Source organism: Rhinopithecus roxellana, chromosome 19 (genome assembly GCF_007565055.1).
Source record: "Rhinopithecus roxellana isolate Shanxi Qingling chromosome 19, ASM756505v1, whole genome shotgun sequence".
Classification (NCBI taxonomy): domain Eukaryota; kingdom Metazoa; phylum Chordata; class Mammalia; order Primates; family Cercopithecidae; genus Rhinopithecus; species Rhinopithecus roxellana.
The window spans coordinates 55,869,887-55,888,296 of NC_044567.1; the positions used below are offsets into that span (position 1 = coordinate 55,869,887).

At 44.7% G+C, this 18,410-nt stretch overlaps 1 protein-coding gene across 3 annotated transcripts in view; it reads left to right on the forward strand.

Moving 5' to 3' along the window:
- Window positions 1-18,410, forward strand: part of YWHAE (tyrosine 3-monooxygenase/tryptophan 5-monooxygenase activation protein epsilon) — a 57,387-nt gene that overhangs the window by 24,534 nt on the left and 14,443 nt on the right. For 2 of the 3 annotated variants that reach the window (XM_010373493.2, XM_010373492.2), the window contains exons 2-3: window positions 15,326-15,525; window positions 18,165-18,271. In XM_010373493.2, the coding sequence (XP_010371795.1) occupies window positions 15,326-15,525; window positions 18,165-18,271 (307 nt within the window). Of the gene's footprint in view, window positions 1-9,985; window positions 10,019-15,325; window positions 15,526-18,164; window positions 18,272-18,410 lie in introns of all 3 variants that reach the window. The other variant, XM_010373494.2, reaches the window with a different exon arrangement.

An 18,410-nucleotide genomic window follows, 5' to 3' on the forward strand; every position in this document is an offset into this window, starting at 1 on the left:
TTTAGACATTATAGTATAGAACTGATGCCTCCCAGATTGTCAGTGTGATAGAGAAGGTGCGTGATAATTGTTTTAGAAAAAGTTTTGCTCCACCTTTATATTTCTGAATAGTAACAGGAGAGTTCTCGTGTCACTAACAAGATATTGGGACCTTTTAGAAAACAGTAAGGTGGGCCGGGCGCGGGGCCTCAGGCCTGGAATCCCAGCGCATTGGGGAGGCCAAGGCGGGCGGATCACGAGGTCAGGAATTCGAGACCATCCTGGCTAACACAGTGAAACCCCATCTCTACTAAAAATACAAAAAAAAAAAAAAATCAGCTGGGTGTGGTGGCGGGCGCCTGTAGTCCCAGAGACTCAGGCTGAGGCAGGAGAATGGAGTGAACCCAGGAGGCGGAGCGTGGAATGAGCCAAGACTGTGCCACTGCACTCCAGCCTGGGCCACAGAGCGAGACTCTGTGTCAAAAACAAACAAACAAACAAAAAAGGCAGAATGTTGATTGTTATTGAGTTATCTGTGAATCGACTATGTTTAGTGATTGTCCAACTTTTGCTTAATTTTACCCATTCCTTGGAGGCTGTCCAAGCTTAATCAGGTTATTTGAAAGCTCCGCAGTTCCTGGGCATTATCATGTCAGCCTTCTGCAGAAATATCCTCAGTTACTTCATGGGGTCAGAAGTATCCAATTGAAGGTTGCTTCGCATGTGTAAATCTAGTCATGTATTTCCTGCAATGACTCCTTTTTAAGTAAATATCCACAAGGTAAATTCCTTAGAAAGTAGTACCTTGTAAGTTTTTCCCCAACAGACTTGCGTGCTATCCCTGCCAAACCATCAAAACAATTTGAGGCTTTTATTTTGAGATGGAGTCTCGCCTGTGTTGCCCAAGCTGGAGTGCAATGATGCGATCTCGGCTCACTGCAAGCTCTGTCTCCCAGGTTCAAGCAGTTCTCCTGCCTCAGCCTCCCGAGTAGTTGGGATAATACGCACCTGCCACCACGCCTAGCTAATTTTTGTATTTTTAGTAGAGATGGGAGTTTCAACATGTTGACCAGGCCAGTCTCGAACTCCTGACCTCGGGTGATCCACCTCCGTCAGCCTCCCAAAGTACTGGGATTACAGGCGTGAGCCACTGCTTCCAGCCAGGAAGTCTTTACGAAGTAAGACATTTGAGTGTGATCCAGAGGGATGATGTTTGCTAGGAAAAAGGAAAGGTCATTGGCTAATTGGTTAGCCTTTATATAAAGCAAGCTCAGGACCTTTCCAGAACCTAAGTGACCAAACTCTTTCTTTTTGAGAGACAGAGTCTTGCTCTGTTGCCCAGGGTGGAATGCAGTGGCGTGATCATAGCTCACTGTAGCCTCGGACTCCTGGGCTCAAGCGATCCTCCTGTCTCAGCCTCTGGAGTGGCTGGGACTACAGGTGTGAGCCACATTCTCGGTTCTGACAGAACCTTTTTATGTCAATGCCTGATGCTGTGCCCTTTTCTTCCCTTGGTGTGATTTCTTTTACTGTTCTTGAGCTGAAGAATTTGTTTCTGTCTGGGTTTGTTTGGGTTTTACCATTGTGTGAGTTTAGGAACAGTCCTCTCAGCTTAATTTTTCTGCCTTTAAAATCAGAATTAAGGCCAAGTGTGGTAACCCACGCATGTAATCCCACCACCTAGGGAGGCCGAGTCAGGTGGATCACCTGAGGTCAGGAGTTCGAGACCAGCCTGGCCAACATGGTGAAACCTCATCTCTACTAAAAATACAAAAATTAGCCGGGCACAGTGGCAGGCACCTGTAGTCCCAACTACCAGGGAGGCTGGGGCAGGAGAATCATTTAAACCTTGGAGATGGAGGTTGCAGTGAGATTGCGCTTTAGCCTGGGCAACAGAGTGAGACTCCGTCTCAAAACAAAAAACAAACAAAAAAAAACTTAGGGTTATGATCCTGTATGCTTTGGTAAGAGGTACATTAATCCTGTCAGCCAATACAGAACCTGCTCGTTTTTCCCATGACAGATTGTGAACAGTTGTTTTTTTTTCCTGACCCTGAATTTCATTAGAAGCTGTAAATTGTGTCTTGTGACATGTCAGCCTGATAGGGGGAGACCTGCTTCTTTTATGATTTTGTACTCTGTGTTTATCAGAAACTGTTGAAGCTCAGTGGAGACTTGTTTTACTACCAGGCAGGGACAGTCTTGGGAAAATGAGGTTTACTGGGATGTTGATGTAAAGGTATTAGAGGTATAAAAGTAAGCTTTTTGTATTCAGGAGGCTAAGGTGGGAGGATTGCTGGAGACCAGCCTGGGCAACATACAGAGACTCCTGTCTTTTTAAGAGAAAAGAATATAGCTGGGTGCGGTGGTCAAGCCTGTAATCCCAGCACTTTGGAAGGCCGAGACGGGCGGATCACTAGGTCAGGAGATTGAGACCATCCTGGCTAACACAGTGAAACCCCGTCTGTACTAAAAAATACAAAAAAACTAGCTGGGCGAGGTGGCGGGTGCCTGCAGTCCCGGCTACTCGGGAGACTGAGGCAGGAGAATGGCATAAACCTGGGAGACGGAGCTTGCAGTGAGCTGAGATCTGGCCACTGCTCTCCAGCCTGGGTGACAGAGCGAGACTCTGTCTCAAAAAAAAAAAAAAAAAAGAGAGAGAAAAGAATATAAAAAGCTTTTTTTGGGAGAGGGATAAACCTCTAGGTGGAAAAAGAAATGTGTTTTAAGTAGGAACAAACCTCTTTACTTGCTTTCTGTCTGTCTCTTTCTATTTTTCTTTCTGTCTTTCTTTCTGTTCTGTCTTTTCTTTCTCTTTCTCTATTTCTACAGAGATTTGCTCTTGTTGCCAAGGCAGGAGTGCAGTGGTGAAATCTTGGCCCACTGCAACCTCCGCTTTCGGGTTCAAGCGATTTTCCTGCGTCAGCCACCCGAGTAGCTGGGATTACAGGCATGTGCCATCACATCTGGCTAATTCTGTACTTTTAGTGGAGACGGAGTTCTCCGTGTTGGTCAGGCTGGTCTCGAACTCCCGACCTCAGGTGATCTGTCAGTCTCAGCCTCTCAAAGTGCTGGGATTACAGGTGTGAGCCACCGTTCCTGGCCCCACATTTTCTTTTTAAATTGTTGTTGAAACTGTCTCACTATGTTGCCTGCGCTGGCTTTGAACCTCTTAAGCCTCTTGCTTTTGCAGGTAGGTCGGACTGTAGGCAGACGCCACCATGCCTGGGTCTAAACCACATATTAATATATGAAACTTGTCTTTCTAGTAGAGTCACTGAAACTAGTTATTTCCCCTCTGTTGTTACAGAAGCAAATAAAAGGATCCTCGTACAGATGCATTCAAATACGTATTCAAATCTGAGGCAATATGATTAAAGCGCAGCTCAAGTCAGACCCCCTGAATTGTAGTCCATTGGCTTTGTGATCTGGAATCAGTTTAACCTTTATGTTCTTCAATATATGGAGATATTCTAAAATGGGATAATACTGGTACCTACTTCAGAGGTCTATTTAGAAGATAAGTGCATTAATACAGCGAAGCGTTTGGAACAGAGCTTAGTTTAGCATGGGGTGTTTTATTTGTGAATGAATGCATAAATACTTGAAAGAACACAACCAAAAACCAAACCTCAGTTAACAAGTCAAGGTGAAAAACTTCTGACTCTACTGGCAGCAACAGATTGTGGGTGTCCCAGACACAGGCTGGTTTCCTGTGGTAGATCTGTGTCTAGGCTATTATACAATGAAGGGAAACTTCCCTGGAACTAAACAGACTTAACCATGTTTAATTAACTTGTGAGGATTATGTTCTTCAGAATGGTGATTTTAATCACCCACCCATTGTCCCCAAACCATGAAAAGTTCCAGAAATTTGATTTTGTTACTCAAACTTACTGTAGCAAAACTGCCTGTGGATCCAAAAGAAGTGATTTCGACCATTTCAGTTTTCTGGTTCATAAGTTTCGATCACACCTGCTGCAAGCACATGACAGCCTTCCCCCACCCCCAAAATGCCTACATCGCAGTGTTAAAATACTCCCTGCAAAGGTGACTTCAGGAAGTGGTAATTGTGTTGAGGACCTTTATGTGAATATAATGGTTGGAGCACATCCTCTACTGAGGGGGGACTGAAGGGTGTAGTTAGTCTAGAGTTTTGGATAAATCAGCTTTTTCTTTTTTCTTTTTTTTTTTTTTTTTATTGAGACGGAGTCTCGCTCTGTCGCCCGGGCGGGAGTGCAGTGGCTGGATCTCAGCTCACTGCAAGCTCCGCCTCCCAGGTTTACGCCATTCTCCTGCCTCAGCCTCCCGAGTAGCTGGGACTACAGACGCCTGCCACCTCGCCTGGCTAGATTTTTGTATTTTTTAGTAGAGACGGGGTTTCACCGTGTTAGCCAGGATGAGCTTTTTCTATATAGTTTTGGGGTACATTATCATTAGTATTATGTTTCTGTTACTGGTGTTAAAAGGACAAAGATGACAGTGATATTAGGAGAGTTTGTCATTGTAGTCATTATTTGTGCGAACTGGTACAAAGCACTGGTCGTAGAATGTTTGGAGGGATTGAGAAGTTAACTTTTCTTACTCTTGAAGGAGTAGTGTGCTGGGTGGTGTGCGTCTGTAGTCCCAGTTACTTGGGAGGCTCAGGTGGGAGGATCACTTGAGGCCAGGAGTTTAAGGCTACATAGTGTGTTATGATCATGGGCCTGTGAATAGCCACTGCACTACATACAGCCAGGGCAACGTAGTGAATGAGACCCTGTCTCTTGAAGCAGTAAGTGTCTCCTGACTCATGCTACTTAATCTGCTTCCTTAATCTGCTACCTTAAGGGATGAGTGGGGGGGGTTGGGGTAGAAGAGTCAGTGGGATTTTAAAAATGAACAACTCCTGCAAACCAGTAATGAAAAGACAAATAAGTAAATATTTGGTGAAATGTTTGAATAGATATTTCTTCAAAGAACACACAAAAGGCTCATAAGCACATGAAGATGTTCAACACTATTAGCTATCAAGGAAATGCAAATCAAAACCACAAGGAAATACAGCTTCACACCCATTAGGATGACTAGTTTAAAGCATAACTAACAGATGTTCCTGAGGATGCAGCCAGATTAGAATCCTGCGTTGCTGGTGGGAGTGTAAAAATGGTGCCGCTCCCATAGAAAAATTTGGAATGTCCTTCCTCAAAAAGCTAGTTACTATGTGATCCTCAAGTTCCTCCTAGATGTGTACTCAAGGGAACTGAAAGCGTATATTCATACAAAAACATCAAGAGTGTTCGTAGCAGCATTGTTTATAGTAGTCCAAAATGGAAACAACCCAAACGTTCATTAACTAATGACTGGATCCCCCCGCCCCGAGACCAAGTCTTGCTCTGCTACCAGGCTGGAGTTGAGTGGCGCGTTCTCGGGTCACTACAACCTCTGCCTTCTGTGTTCAAGCGATTCTCCTGCCTCCTCCTCCTGAGTAGCTGGGACTACAGGCGTGTACCACCACACTCGGCTAATTTTTGTTTCTTTAGTAGAGACAGGATTTCACCATATGTTGGCCAGACTAGTCTCGATCTCTTGACCTCGTGATCTGCCTGCCTTGGCCTCCCAAAGTGCTTGGATTACAGGTGTGAGCCACTGCGCCCAGCCTTTTTTTTTTCTCCTTTTTTTTTTTTTTTTCTCTCTTGGAGACAGAGTCTTGCTGTGTTGCCCAGGCTGACCTGCAGTGGTGCGATCTCAGCTCACTGCAGCCTCCACCTCCTGGTCTCAGGTGATTCTCCTGCTTCTGCCTCCCAAGTAGCTGGGATTACAGACATGCGCCGTCAGGGCAGGCTCATTTTTGTATTTTTAGTAGAGACGGGGTTTTGTCATCTTTTGGCCAGGCTGTTCCTGAACTCCTGACCTCAGGTAATCCACCCGCCTTCCAGAATTCTGAGATGGCGTGAGCCACCGCCCAGACTTAATGAATGGATATTTAAAGCATGGTATATCCATACAATAGGTGAAGTATTGATGCCATGCTACACTAGGTGTGAACCTTGAGACCATGCTGTGGGAAAGAAGCCAGTCACAGCAGCCTCCATACTGCAGGTTCTGTTCATAGGCACACCTTATTTTATTGTACTTCACAGATACTACATTTTTACAAAACAAACAGAAGGTTTCTGGAACCTGCTTTGAGCAAGTCTATTGGTGCCATTTTCCAACAGCAGGTGCTCACTCTGTCTCTCTGTTTTGGTAACTTGTGCAATATTTCACACTTGTTTTTTGTTTGAAACGGAGTCTTGCTCTGTTACCCAGGCTGGAGTGCAGTGGCCCAGTCTCTACTCACTGCAAGTTCCACCTCCTGGGTTCACTCCATTCTCCTGCCTCAGCCTCCCGAGTAGCTGGGACTACAGGTGCCCACCACCACGCCTGGCTAATTTTTTTTTGTATTATTTAGTAGAGACAGGGTTTCTCCGTGTTAGCCAGTGTGGTCTCGATCTCCTGACCTCGTGATCCGCCCTGCTTGGCCCTTCTTTTTTTTTTTTTTTGAGACGGAGTCTCGCTCTGTCCCCCAGGCTGGAGTGGAGTGCAGTGGCCGGATCTCAGCTCACTGCAAGCTCCGCCTCCTGGGTTTACGCCATTCTCCTGCCTCAGCCTCCCGAGTAGCTGGGACTACAAGCACCAGCCACCTCGCCCGGCTAGCTTTTTTTTATATTTTTTAGTAGAGATGGGGTTTCACCGTGTTAGCCAGGATGGTCTCGATCTCCTGACCTCGTGATCCGCCCGTCTCGGCCTCCCAAAGTGCTGGGATTACAGGCTTGAGCCACCGCGCCCGGCCCCTGCTTGGCCCTTCTAAAGTGCTGAGATTACAGGTGTGAGCCAAGACGCCCAGCCTCAAACTTTTCGTTGTATGTTATAGTGGTTATCTGTGTTCAGTAATCTTTGACGTTACTATTGTAATTGTTCTGGGGATCCATGAACTGAGGGAAATTAATTGATATGTGTATTCCTTTTTGTTTTTTGAGACAGAGTTTCACTCTTATTGCTCAGGTTAGAGTGTGATGGCGCCATCTCAGCTCACTGGTTTCTGCCTCCTGAGTTCAACGATCCTCCTGCCTCAGCCTCCCGAGTACCTGGGATTACAGGCGTGCACCACCACGCCTGGCTATTTTTTTTGTATTTTTAGTGGAGATGGGGTTTCTCCATGTTGGTCAGGGTGGTCTTGAACTCCTGACCTCATGTGATCTGCCTGCCTCAGCCTCCCAAAGTGCTGGGATTACAGCGTGAGCCACCACACCCGGCCTGTATTCTTTTACTATTGATTTTTTGAGACAGGGTCTCACTCTGTCACCCAGGCTGCAGTCTTGTGATCATGGCTCACTGCAACCTTGACCTCCTGGGATGAAGCAATCCTCCTGCCTCAGCCTCCTGAGAAGCTGGGACCACAGGCACACATCACCCTGCCTGGCTAGTTTTTGTGTTTTTTGTAGAGATGGGGTCTCACCTGTTGCCCAGGCTGATCTTGAACTCCTAGGCTCAAATGATCTTCCTGCCTTCGACCTCCCAAATATTGGGATTATAGGCATGACCTCTTGTTTGTGTTCTGACGCCCTCTCTGCCTTCCCTTAGGGTTACCTATTACCTGAAACACAACAATATTTAAATTAGGCCAATTAACAACCCTGCAGTTGCTTCTAAGTGTTTAAGGGAAAGGAAAAGTCCCAGTCTCTCACTTTAGGTGGAAATGATTAAACTGAGTAAGGAAGGCTACCTTAAAAGCCGAGATAATGGTCTGAAAGGTGGTCCTTGCACCACAGTTGTGAATGCAAGGGAAAAGTTCTTCAAGGAAATTAAAAAGTGCTACTCCAGTGAACACAGCAATGATGAAAGCAAAACAGCCTTATTGATGACAGAAAGTTTTAGTGGTCTGAATAGAAGATCAAAGCTGCCACACTATTCCCTTAAGCGAAAGCCTAATTCAGACCAATCCTCTAACTCTCTTCAAATTTAAGAAAGCTGAGAGAGGTGTGAAAGCTACAGATGTAAAGCTGGAAGCCAGCAGAAGTTGGTTCATGAGGTTTAAGGAAGGACGCCATCTCCATTACCTAAAAAGTACAAGGTTGGCTGAGCGCAGTGCCTCACGCCTGTCATCCTAGCGCGTTGGGAGGCCGAGGCGGGCAGATTACGAGGTGAGGAGTTAAAAGACCATCCTGACCAACATGGTGAAACCCTGCCTCTACTAAAAATACAAAAAATTAGCTGGGTGTGGTGGCAGACACCTGTAATCCCAGCTACTTGGGAAACTGAGGCAGTAGAATTGCTTCAACCCAGGAGGCGGAGGTTGCAGTGAGCAGACGTTGTGACAGCCCTCCAGCCTTAGCGACAAAGTGAGACTCTGTCTCAAAAAAAAAGTACAGGGTCAAGTAGCAGGTGCTGATGTAGATGCTGCATCTAATTATGCAGAAGATTTAGCTAAGATTATTGATGGTGACCACACCAAATAGATTTTCAGTGTAGACAAAACAGCCTTGTATTAAAAGAAAATGCTGTCTAGGACTTTTCCTAGCTAGAGAGAAGTCAGTGTGTCTGGCTAGGACAGGCTGATGCAGTTAGGGGCTGACGCAGCTGGTGACTTTAAATTGAAACCGGTGCTCATTGACCGTTTCAGAAATTCGAGGCCTCTTTAAGAATTATGCTAAATTTACTCTGCCTGGTTTATAAATGGAACAGCAAAGCCTGGAAGACAGCAGTTCTGTTTACAGCATGGTTTTCTGAATATCTTAAGTCCACTGTTGAAACTTAGTACTCAGGAAAAAAAAAAAAAACTACCTTCAATGTATTACTGCACATTGAAAATGCCCCGAGGCTGGGTGCAGTGGTGCGCAGCTGTAATCCCAGCACTATGGGAGGCCGAGGGGGGTGGGGCACTTGAGCATAAGAGTTCAAGACCAGCCTGAGGAACATGGCAAAACCCTGTCTTTACAAAAAATAATAAAAGTTAGCTGGATATAATGGTGTACACCTCTGCAGTCCCAGCTACTCAGGAGGCTGAGGTCAGAGGATTGCCTGAGCTGGGAAGGTTGAGGCTGTAGTGAGCTGAGATGGTGCCACTTTTGTATCATCTTGGGTGACAGAGTGAGACTGTTTCAAAACACTCACACCATACAGTTCTGTCTTTCTCTCACACTCACACACTGTACTTGGTCACCCGGAGGGAGCTCTGATGAAGTTGTGTCAGGAGAGCAAGGTTTTTTTTAAAATAGAGACGGGGCTTCACTAGTCCAGGCTGGTCTTGGACTCCTGACCTCGTGATCCACCTGCCTTGGTCTCCCAAAGTGCTGGGATTACAGACGTGAGCCACCATGCCCGGCGTGCAATGTTGTTTTTATGCCTGTTAACACAGCAGGTGGGCAGATCACCTGAGGTCAGGAGTTTAAGACCAGCCTCACCAACATGCTGAAACCTCATCTCTACTAAAAATAGAAAAGTTAGCCGGGCGTGGTGGCGTCTGCTTGTAGTCTCAGCTACTCAGGAGGCCGAGACGGGAGAATTGCTTGAACCCTGGAGGCAGAGGCTGCAGTGAGCCGAGATAGTGCCACTGCCTGGTTGACAGAGCAAGACTGTCTCAAAAAAAAAAAAAAAAAAAATTTTCTGTGGGTAAATGCTGTCCAGCAGCATCAGATGCTACAAAGAAATCATGCAGGAAAGGAAAAGTCCATCAGCGTGGCAGACTTCATTGTCTTGCTACGGCCACTCCAACCTTCAGCAGCTGTCACCCTAGTCAGTCAGTAGCCATCAACATCAAGGCAAAACCTTCCAACGGCAAAATGTTATCACTTGCTGAAGGCTCACATGAGCATTAGCATTTTTTAGCAATAAGGTGTTTTTAAATTAAGATATGTACATTGTTGAGACATAATGCTGTTGTACGCTTAATAGATTACAGTGTAGTTTAAACATAACTTTTCTATGCACTGGGAAACACAAAATTTCATGTGACTTGCTTTATTGCAATATTTTTTTTTTGCAGTGCTCTGGAACTGAACCCGCAGTATCTTCCAAGGTATGCCCACACCTGAAATGTGCATAAGAGACAAGCGTGTAGAGGTGGAAAGTAGATAGTGGTTGCCTTGGGCTGGGGTTCAGGTACATGGGAAGTGATCGTTAATGGGGTTCGGGCTTTTCTTTTTGAAGTGATGAAAATCTAAAATTGTGATGATTGCAGAATTCTGTGAATATACTAAAAACCATTAAATGGAAGAGTTGATTTATTCATTTTTTGGAGACAGAGTCTCTCTCTGTCGCCCTGGCTGTAGTGCAGTGGCCCCATCTCGGCTCACTGAAACCTCCGCCTCCCAGGTTCAAGCAAATCTCTTGCCTCAGCCTCCTGATTAGCTGCGGCTACAGGCGCCCGCCACCATGCCCAGCTAATTTTTGTGTTTTTAGTAGAGATTGGGTTTTACCATGTTGGCCAGGCTGTTCCTGATCTCCTGACCTCGTGATCCACCCACCTTGACCTTCCAAAAGTGTCGGGATTACAGGGGCTCACCCCAGCTCCCGGCCGAATGGTACACTTTAAATGGGTGAATTGTTGTGGTAGGCGAATTATATATAAATAAAAGTATTATTAAAGGGATAACTGTCGCTTCTATAATTTTACCAGTCTGTGCATTGTTTTGTTTATATCTGAAAATGAAGGCATGTATGCTTGAATCTGAAACAGTAGAGCATCGCTGAGTGTTATAAATATATTTCCGCTTGCATTATAAAAATACTAAGTCTTCATTGTTGAAAATTTGTAAAGCACAGAAATTTGAAGAAAATTAAATCATGTGGAATATTCGAGATACGTAACTTAAATTTTTGGTGGTATTGGACATCTGTGCAGTTTTTCTGTATAGAATATTGTAAAGCCTTAAAATTAAAAGAATGGTACTGTTTTTGTGTAGCTGGGTTAAGATTTACTTTGCGATCAGTTTAGAAAGTTTAATTGGCCAGGTGCAGTGGCTCACGCCTGTAATCCCAGCACGTTGGGAGGCTGAGGCAGGCGGATCTCGAGATCAGGAGATCGAGACCATCCTGGTTAACATGGTGAAACCCCGTCTCTACTAAAAATACAAAAAAATCAGCCAGGCGTGGTGGCGGGCGCCTGTAGTCCCAGCTACTCAGGAGGCTGAGGCAGGAGAATGGTGTGAACCCGGGAGGTGGAGCTTGCAGTGAGCCGAGATCACGCCACTGCACTCCAGCCTGGGCGACAGAGCAGACTCCGTTTCAAACAAACAAACAAAAACCCCGAAAGTTTAATTACAGGCTTACCTCTGAGTTATATTTGACTTGCTGGTTTTTGAGAATGAAACTAGTGTGGAGGTGAGATTACTTAGTCCACTGCTTCTAAATTTAGCTTGTTTCATGACTATGGTTTAGAAAACAAAATTGGGCATGTTTTAAATGAATGCTTTCAGACTCCTACAAGTGAATTAATGAGTGGTCTTATTACCATATTGTAAAATTTTGTGTTTTTGGAGACAGAATCTCACTCTGTTGCCCAGGCTGGGGTGCAATGGTGCGATCTCAGCTCACTGCAAGCTCCATCTCCGGGGTTCAAGCCATTCCCCTGCCTCACCCTCCTGAGTAGCTGGCACTACAGGCGCCTGCCACCATGCCTGGCTATTTTTTGTGTTTTTGTTTTTCTTTTTTTTTTGAGATGGAGTTTCGCTCTTGTTGCCCAGACTGGAGTGCAGTGGCGTGATCTCCTCTCACTGCAACCTCCGCCTCCCGAATTCAAGTGATTCTCCTGCCTCAGCCTCTCGAGTAGCTGGAATTACAGGCATGTGCCACCACGTCTGGCTAATTTTTTCATATTTTTAGTAGAGACGGGGTTTCTCCATGCTAGTCAGGCTGGTCTTAATCTCCCGACTTCAGGTGATCTGCCTCCCTCAGCCTCCCAAGGTGCTGAGATTACAGGCGTGAGCTACCGTGCCCAGCTTAATTTGTGTATTTTTAGTAGAGATGGGGTGTCACCATGTTGGCCAGGCTGGTCTTGAACTCCTGACCTCAGGTGACCAACCTGCCTCAGCCTCCCAAAGTGCTAAGATGGCAGGTGTGAGCCACTGCACCCGACGTGTCATCCTTCTTTAATGGTTCAGAATTGCATTAGAAACCTCAGCTTGAGGTGTACAGTTAAACGTGCCACTTCTACAGGTACGATTCCCTGAGCTCTCCTTTGCACAAAAGCCTCTCACTTCACCCCTGCACCTTGATAACCATTTGCTTTGTCTTTTTAGTTTGTGTTTTTTGTAGTTTGATACAAATGGAATGATAGTCTTTTTAATCTAGCTCTTTTCACTTAATATCTTTTTGAGATTATTCCATGTTGTTGCTTGTTACCAGTTAATTATTTTCTCCCCTCCTCCTCCTCTTCTCTTTCTGGACACAGGGTCTCTTGCTCTGTCATCCAAGCTGGAGTACAGTGTTAGGATTATACAAAGTAATTGTGGTTTTTACCATTACTTTTAATGGCAAAATCCGCAGTTACTTTTGCACCAACCTAATAGCTCACTGCAGGCCTGAATTCCTGGGCTCAAGCAATTCTCTTGCCTTAGCCTCCTGAGTAGTTGAGACTACAGGCACACACCCCCACACCCAGCTAATTATTGCAGAGACAGTGTCTCACCATGTTGCCCAGGTTGGTCTCAAACTACTGGGCTCAAGTAATCCTCCTGTCTTGGCCTCCCCAAATGCTGCGATTATAGATGTGAGCTACTGTGCATGGACAGTGAATTCTTTTCTTTCGAGTGGTGTCCCGTCTTACAGATGTGAGCACCAGTGTACTTACTCATTTCCCCTATGGATGCACATTCGAGTGGTTTCCACTTTTTGGCTATTATGAATATAGTTGCTGTGAGTGAGTGTGTAAAAGTCTTTGTAACGGTTTATTTATTTTTCTTCTGTATGATACATAGAACTAGGATTGCTGAGTCGTGGTAAATGTTTATTAAAACATTGCCAATTTTTTTCGAAGAGACTTTACAAAATATTCTTTTTTTTTATATTCCCAAAAGGATTAATTTTTGAAACATATTTTCCTGGATACTTTAGGCACACTCCCCTTAATTTAGTAGTGTTTTGGTTTTTGTTTTGTTTTGTTTTTTTTTTTTGATACGGAGTCTCGCTCTGTCACCCAGGCTGGAGTGCAGTGGCGCGATCTCAGTTCACTGCAGCCTCTGCCTCCCAGGTTCAAGCAATTCTCCTGCCTCAGCCTGCGTGGTAGCCGGGATTAGAAGTGTACACCACCATGCCCAACTAATTTTTGTATTTTTAGTAGAGACGGGGTTTCACCATGTTGGGCCAGGCTGTTCTCGAATTCCTGACCTCAGGCGATCCATCAGACTTGGCCTCCCAAAGTGCTGAGATTACAGGCGTGAGCCACCGTGCCCACCAAGTTTAGTAGTGTTTTATGAAGTCACCATCTCTTTCATACCTGTTAGTTAAGGTATGCTTATGCTTAGGGTGTTAGTGAATGCTAAGGATGCTTATTTAAATGCAGATAATTTTTGTTGTTGTTGTTGTTGTTGTTTTGAGACGAGTCTCGCTATGTTGCCCTGAGTGGCAATACAGTGATGTGATCTCAGCTCACTGCAATCTCTACCTCCTGGGTTCAAGCTATTCTGCTGCGTCAGCTTCCCAAGTAGGTGGGATTGTGGTGGTGTGCACGTTGGCCAGGCTGGTCTTGAATTCGTGACCTCAAGTGATCTGCCCACCTTGGCCTCCCACAGTTCTGGGATTATAGGCATAAGCCACTGCATCCGGCCTATTTAAATTTAAATTTAAATTAAATTAAATTAATTTATTTATTTATTTTGAGATGGAGTCTCCATCTGTTGCCAGACTGGACTGCAGTGGCACAATGTTGGCTCACTGCAATCTCCACCTCTCGGGGTCAAGCGATTCTCCTGTCTCCGTCTCTGGAGTACCTGGGAATACAGGTGCTCATCACCATGCCCAGCTAATTTTTTTGTATTTTTTGTAAAGACAGTGTTTCACCATGTTGGCCGGAATAGTCTCTATCTCTTGACCTCGTAATGCGCCCACTGCGGCCTGCCAAAGTGCTGGGACTACCAGCATGCCCAGCCTCTATTATTATTTTATTATTTATTTATTTATTTATTTATTTATTTATTTATTTATTTAGAGACAGAGTCTCGCTCTGTCCCCCAGGCTGGAGTGCAGTGGCACGATCTCGGCTCACTGCAAGCTCCGCCTCCCGGGTTCACCCATTCTCTTGCCTCATCCTCGCGAGTAGCTGAGACTATAGGCGCCCACCACCTCGCCCGGCTAATTTTTTGTATTTTTAGTAGAGAAGGGGTTTCACTGTGTTAGCCAGGATGGTCTCGATCTCCTGACCTCGTGATCCGCCTGCCTCAGCCTCCCAAAGTGCTGGGATTACAGGCTTGAGCCACCGCACCCGGCCTATTTTTATTTTTTAGAGACAGGATCTGACCGTGTTGCCCTGGCTGGTCTCGAACTCCTGAGCTCAAGTGATTCTCCTGCCTCAGTTCCCAAAGTGCTAGGGGTATAAGCCACTACTACTGGCCTAAAATGCAGATTCTTGAGTCTCATCACCAAAGATTCAAACGTGGGTAATGTTGGAGAGCCACGTGGTAATATGGCATCAAAATAAGTTTCTGTTAATGTATTTATTCAGTTACTATTTCTTGTGCTGTTGCGCTTTGCATTCACACGCTGTTGTGTTAACTGTATTTCCCTATGCTTGCGATAGATCCCAAGGCTTCTCTGGGCCCCTTTCTTTGCTCGCCACCTAGTGGTAACAAATAGGAGTCATCAGAAGTTTCACCAGAAGTAGCTTCATATGAGGAAGGATAGAAAACATCCAAAGTCTGTTGGTGGCCAACCATGTACTCTGTACATTTTTGCTGTATGAACAAATTACCCCTTCTCTTGTTTTTTTGGAAATACTATTTATTTGTAAGACAATACGTTTTAGAATCTGTAAATTCTTAATCTTTCTCTTAAACTGGTGGCTCTTTTTTTTTTTTTTTTTTTTGGCTGGACAATGGTTAGGTATGCCTAATTATCTTAGAGAAGTGCTTTCAGACCACACTAAATTGTATTAGATAGTATATGACGTCTTCCTGATTCCATAGAACTTACATTCTAGAGTCTTTGCATTGGCTCTTAGTTTGGTTTCCTTTACATGTTTTTGGCTTTTTACTCATATTAGTTTTGATGATTATGAAATTATTTTTGTTAAATTTTTTTTCCAGTAGCTTGACAGAAAAAAACCTACTTTGAATGGGATATGTTAAGAAAACTTCCAGTGTGTAAGATCTGACTTCCTTTTCCCATGCAGAAATGGTGGAGTCAATGAAGAAAGTAGCAGGGATGGATGTGGAGCTGACAGTTGAAGAAAGAAACCTCCTATCTGTTGCATATAAGAATGTGATTGGAGCTAGAAGAGCCTCCTGGAGAATAATCAGCAGCATTGAACAGAAAGAAGAAAACAAGGGAGGAGAAGACAAGCTAAAAATGATTCGGGAATATCGGCAAATGGTGAGATTACTGTGCCGTCGTCCCCCCTTATCCACAGTTTGAGTTACCTGTAGGACAGTACACTAAGGTTTTGAGAGAAAAGGAGACTACATTCATATAACTCATTACAGTATGTTATAATGTTTCCGTTATTAATGTTTGTGTCTAGTTTGTAAGTTAAACTTTCCCATGGCTATGTATGTATAGGACAAAACATAGTCTGTATCAGATTTGGTATTATTCATGGTTTCAGCACATCCACTGGCTGGTCTTAGAATGGACGCCTCTTGGGTAAGGGGGAACTGTTGTATTTTCAAGCAAAATGATGACTGTTTTTTAAACAAATACGATGGGTTGGCTGGGCACAGTGGCTCATTCCTGTAATCTCAGCACCCTGGGAGGCCGAGGTGGGCGGATCACGAGGTCAGGAGATCCAGACCATCCTGGCTAACATGGTGAAACCCCGTCTACTAAAAATAGAAAAAATTAGCCGGGTGTGGTGTTGGGCGCTTGTAGTCCCAGCTACTCTGGAGGCTGTGGCAGGAGAATGGCGTGAACCTGAGAGGCGGAGCTTGCAGTGAGCCGAGATCGTGCCACTGCACTCCTGCCTGGGTGACAGAGTGAGACTCCATCTCAAAAAAGAAAAAAAAAGGAAAAAAACCACACACACAAAGCAAATATATTGGGTTAATTTGTCTCAGTCCTCTTCTCCCCGCACCCCCAGACTCGCCCTGTTGCCCAGTCTGGAGTACAGTGGCGCGATCTCCGCTCACTGCAAGCTCCATCTCCCGAGTTCACGCCATTCTTCCGCCTCAGCCTCCCCAGTAGCTGGGACTACAGGCGCCCGCCACCATGCCTGGCTAATTTTTTGTATTTTTAGCAGACATGGGGTTTCACTATGTCAGCCAGGATGGTCTCGATCTCCTGACCTCGTGATCTGCCCGTCTCAGCCTCCCAAAGTGTTGGGATTACAGGCTTGAGCCATCGCGCCCAGCCCTTTTTTTAAAAAATTTTTTTAAAGAGGAAGTTTCGCCCTTGTTGCCCACACTGGAGTGCGGTGGTGTGATCTCAGCTCATTATAACCTCTGCCTCCTGGGTTCAAGTGATTCTCCTGCCTCAGCCTCCTAAGTAGCTGGGATTACAGGTGCCTGCCACCACAACTGGTTAATTTTTGTATTTTTAGTAGAGACGAGGTTTCACCATGTTCGCCAGGCTGGTCTCGAACTTCTGACCTCAGGTGATCTGCCAGCCTAGTCCTCCCAAAGTGCTGGGATTAGAGGTGTGAGGCACCACACCTGGCCTAGTTTTTTCAACAGAATAAAACATACCAGAGTGGGACACTGTAAGCATAAGGATTATTTAATGAAGTTATTTTACATACTGTGTGTGTATATGCATATATAAAATGTTTCTCATTGTAGGTCTTGTTAAAAAAGTTGTATAGGCCGGGCGCGGTGGCTCAAGCCTGTAATCCCAGCACTTTGGGAGGCCGAGACGGGCGGATCACGAGGTCAGGAGATCGAGACCATCCTGGCTAACATGGTGAAACCCCGTCTCTACAAAAAAATACAAAAAACTAGCCGGGCGAGGTGGCGGGCGCCTGTAGTCCCAGCTACTCGGGAGGCTGAGGCAGGAGAATGGCGTAAACCCGGGAGGCGGAGCTTGCAGTGAGCTGAGATCCGGCCACTGCACTCCAGCCCGGGCTGCAGAGCCAGACTCCGTCTCAAAAAAAAAAAAAAAAAAAAAAAAAAAAAAAAAAAAAAAAAAAAAAAAAAAAAAAAAAAAAGAAATCTTCCTTCTCCTAGACCAGTCTCTGTTGGAAAAGCCATCAGGGCGGTGGTTTATTCAGAAAATGGTTTTGCTTGGGATAAGGATGTGATTATAGAAGAAAAAATGAGAGAATGTTTTACAGTGAAACGGAGGTTCCAGTTTTACAGTGAAACGGAGGTTCCAGGGGCATGGAGAGGAACCTCATGAAAGGTTCAGCAATAGTACGAGTTAATAGCAAATAGGAAGCAAGCTGGGGATGTGCATCGAGAGGTGGTGTACGTGCTCAGCATTATCAATGGATAGAGATGGTGGCAATAGCTACTTTGGTAGATAGGTTTTTGGTATCTTAACTAGTTACAGATCTCTGCCATTTAAGGAATTGCCTGGTGACTGTTAGGAATGTGAGTGCTGAAGGCAAACTGCCTGCGTTTAAATTTTGATTCTATCCCTTGCAACCGGCCTGAGTTCAAATCCTAGCTCTGCTTATTAAATTCTTTTAAGGTGATCTTAGAACAATGTCTTTACATTGCTACCTCATGAAAGAAGTTAATTCATGTAATTGACCAGCATTTATCAAGAAGCATCAGTGTTTTAGTCATTGGTAATTCTGTAACTGTGAAGGGAGTGTGGGGGCTGGTGTATGTGCGCCTGCATGTGTGTATGTAACACTTTAATAGCATGCAGAAAGGAAACCATGCTTTTTATAACCTAGAGGCAGCTTGTCTCTACTTTTGTGTCAAGAAGGAAGAAGGGAGTTGGGAGAAGGTTATTAATTCTTTTTAATACTAAGCTCTCCTCCTCAAAACCAGAGATAGATAGAATGTGTAATAATTTGTAGAATTTCTAGACTTAATCAGATTTTTTTAAAAAATTTATTTTTATTTTTTCAGGTTGAGACTGAGCTGAAGTTAATCTGTTGTGACATTCTGGATGTACTGGACAAACACCTCATTCCAGCAGCTAACACTGGCGAGTCCAAGGTTTTCTATTATAAAATGTAGGTTCTATACTAGAAGGGAAAATGTAAGATTGAAAGTTGGTCCTTTTAGAATCATAACTTTTTTCTATGTGGGTTTTCAACTTTTATTTAAGAATAATTGTTCAATGTTAGAAGGATAGTTAATATTGGAATAAAA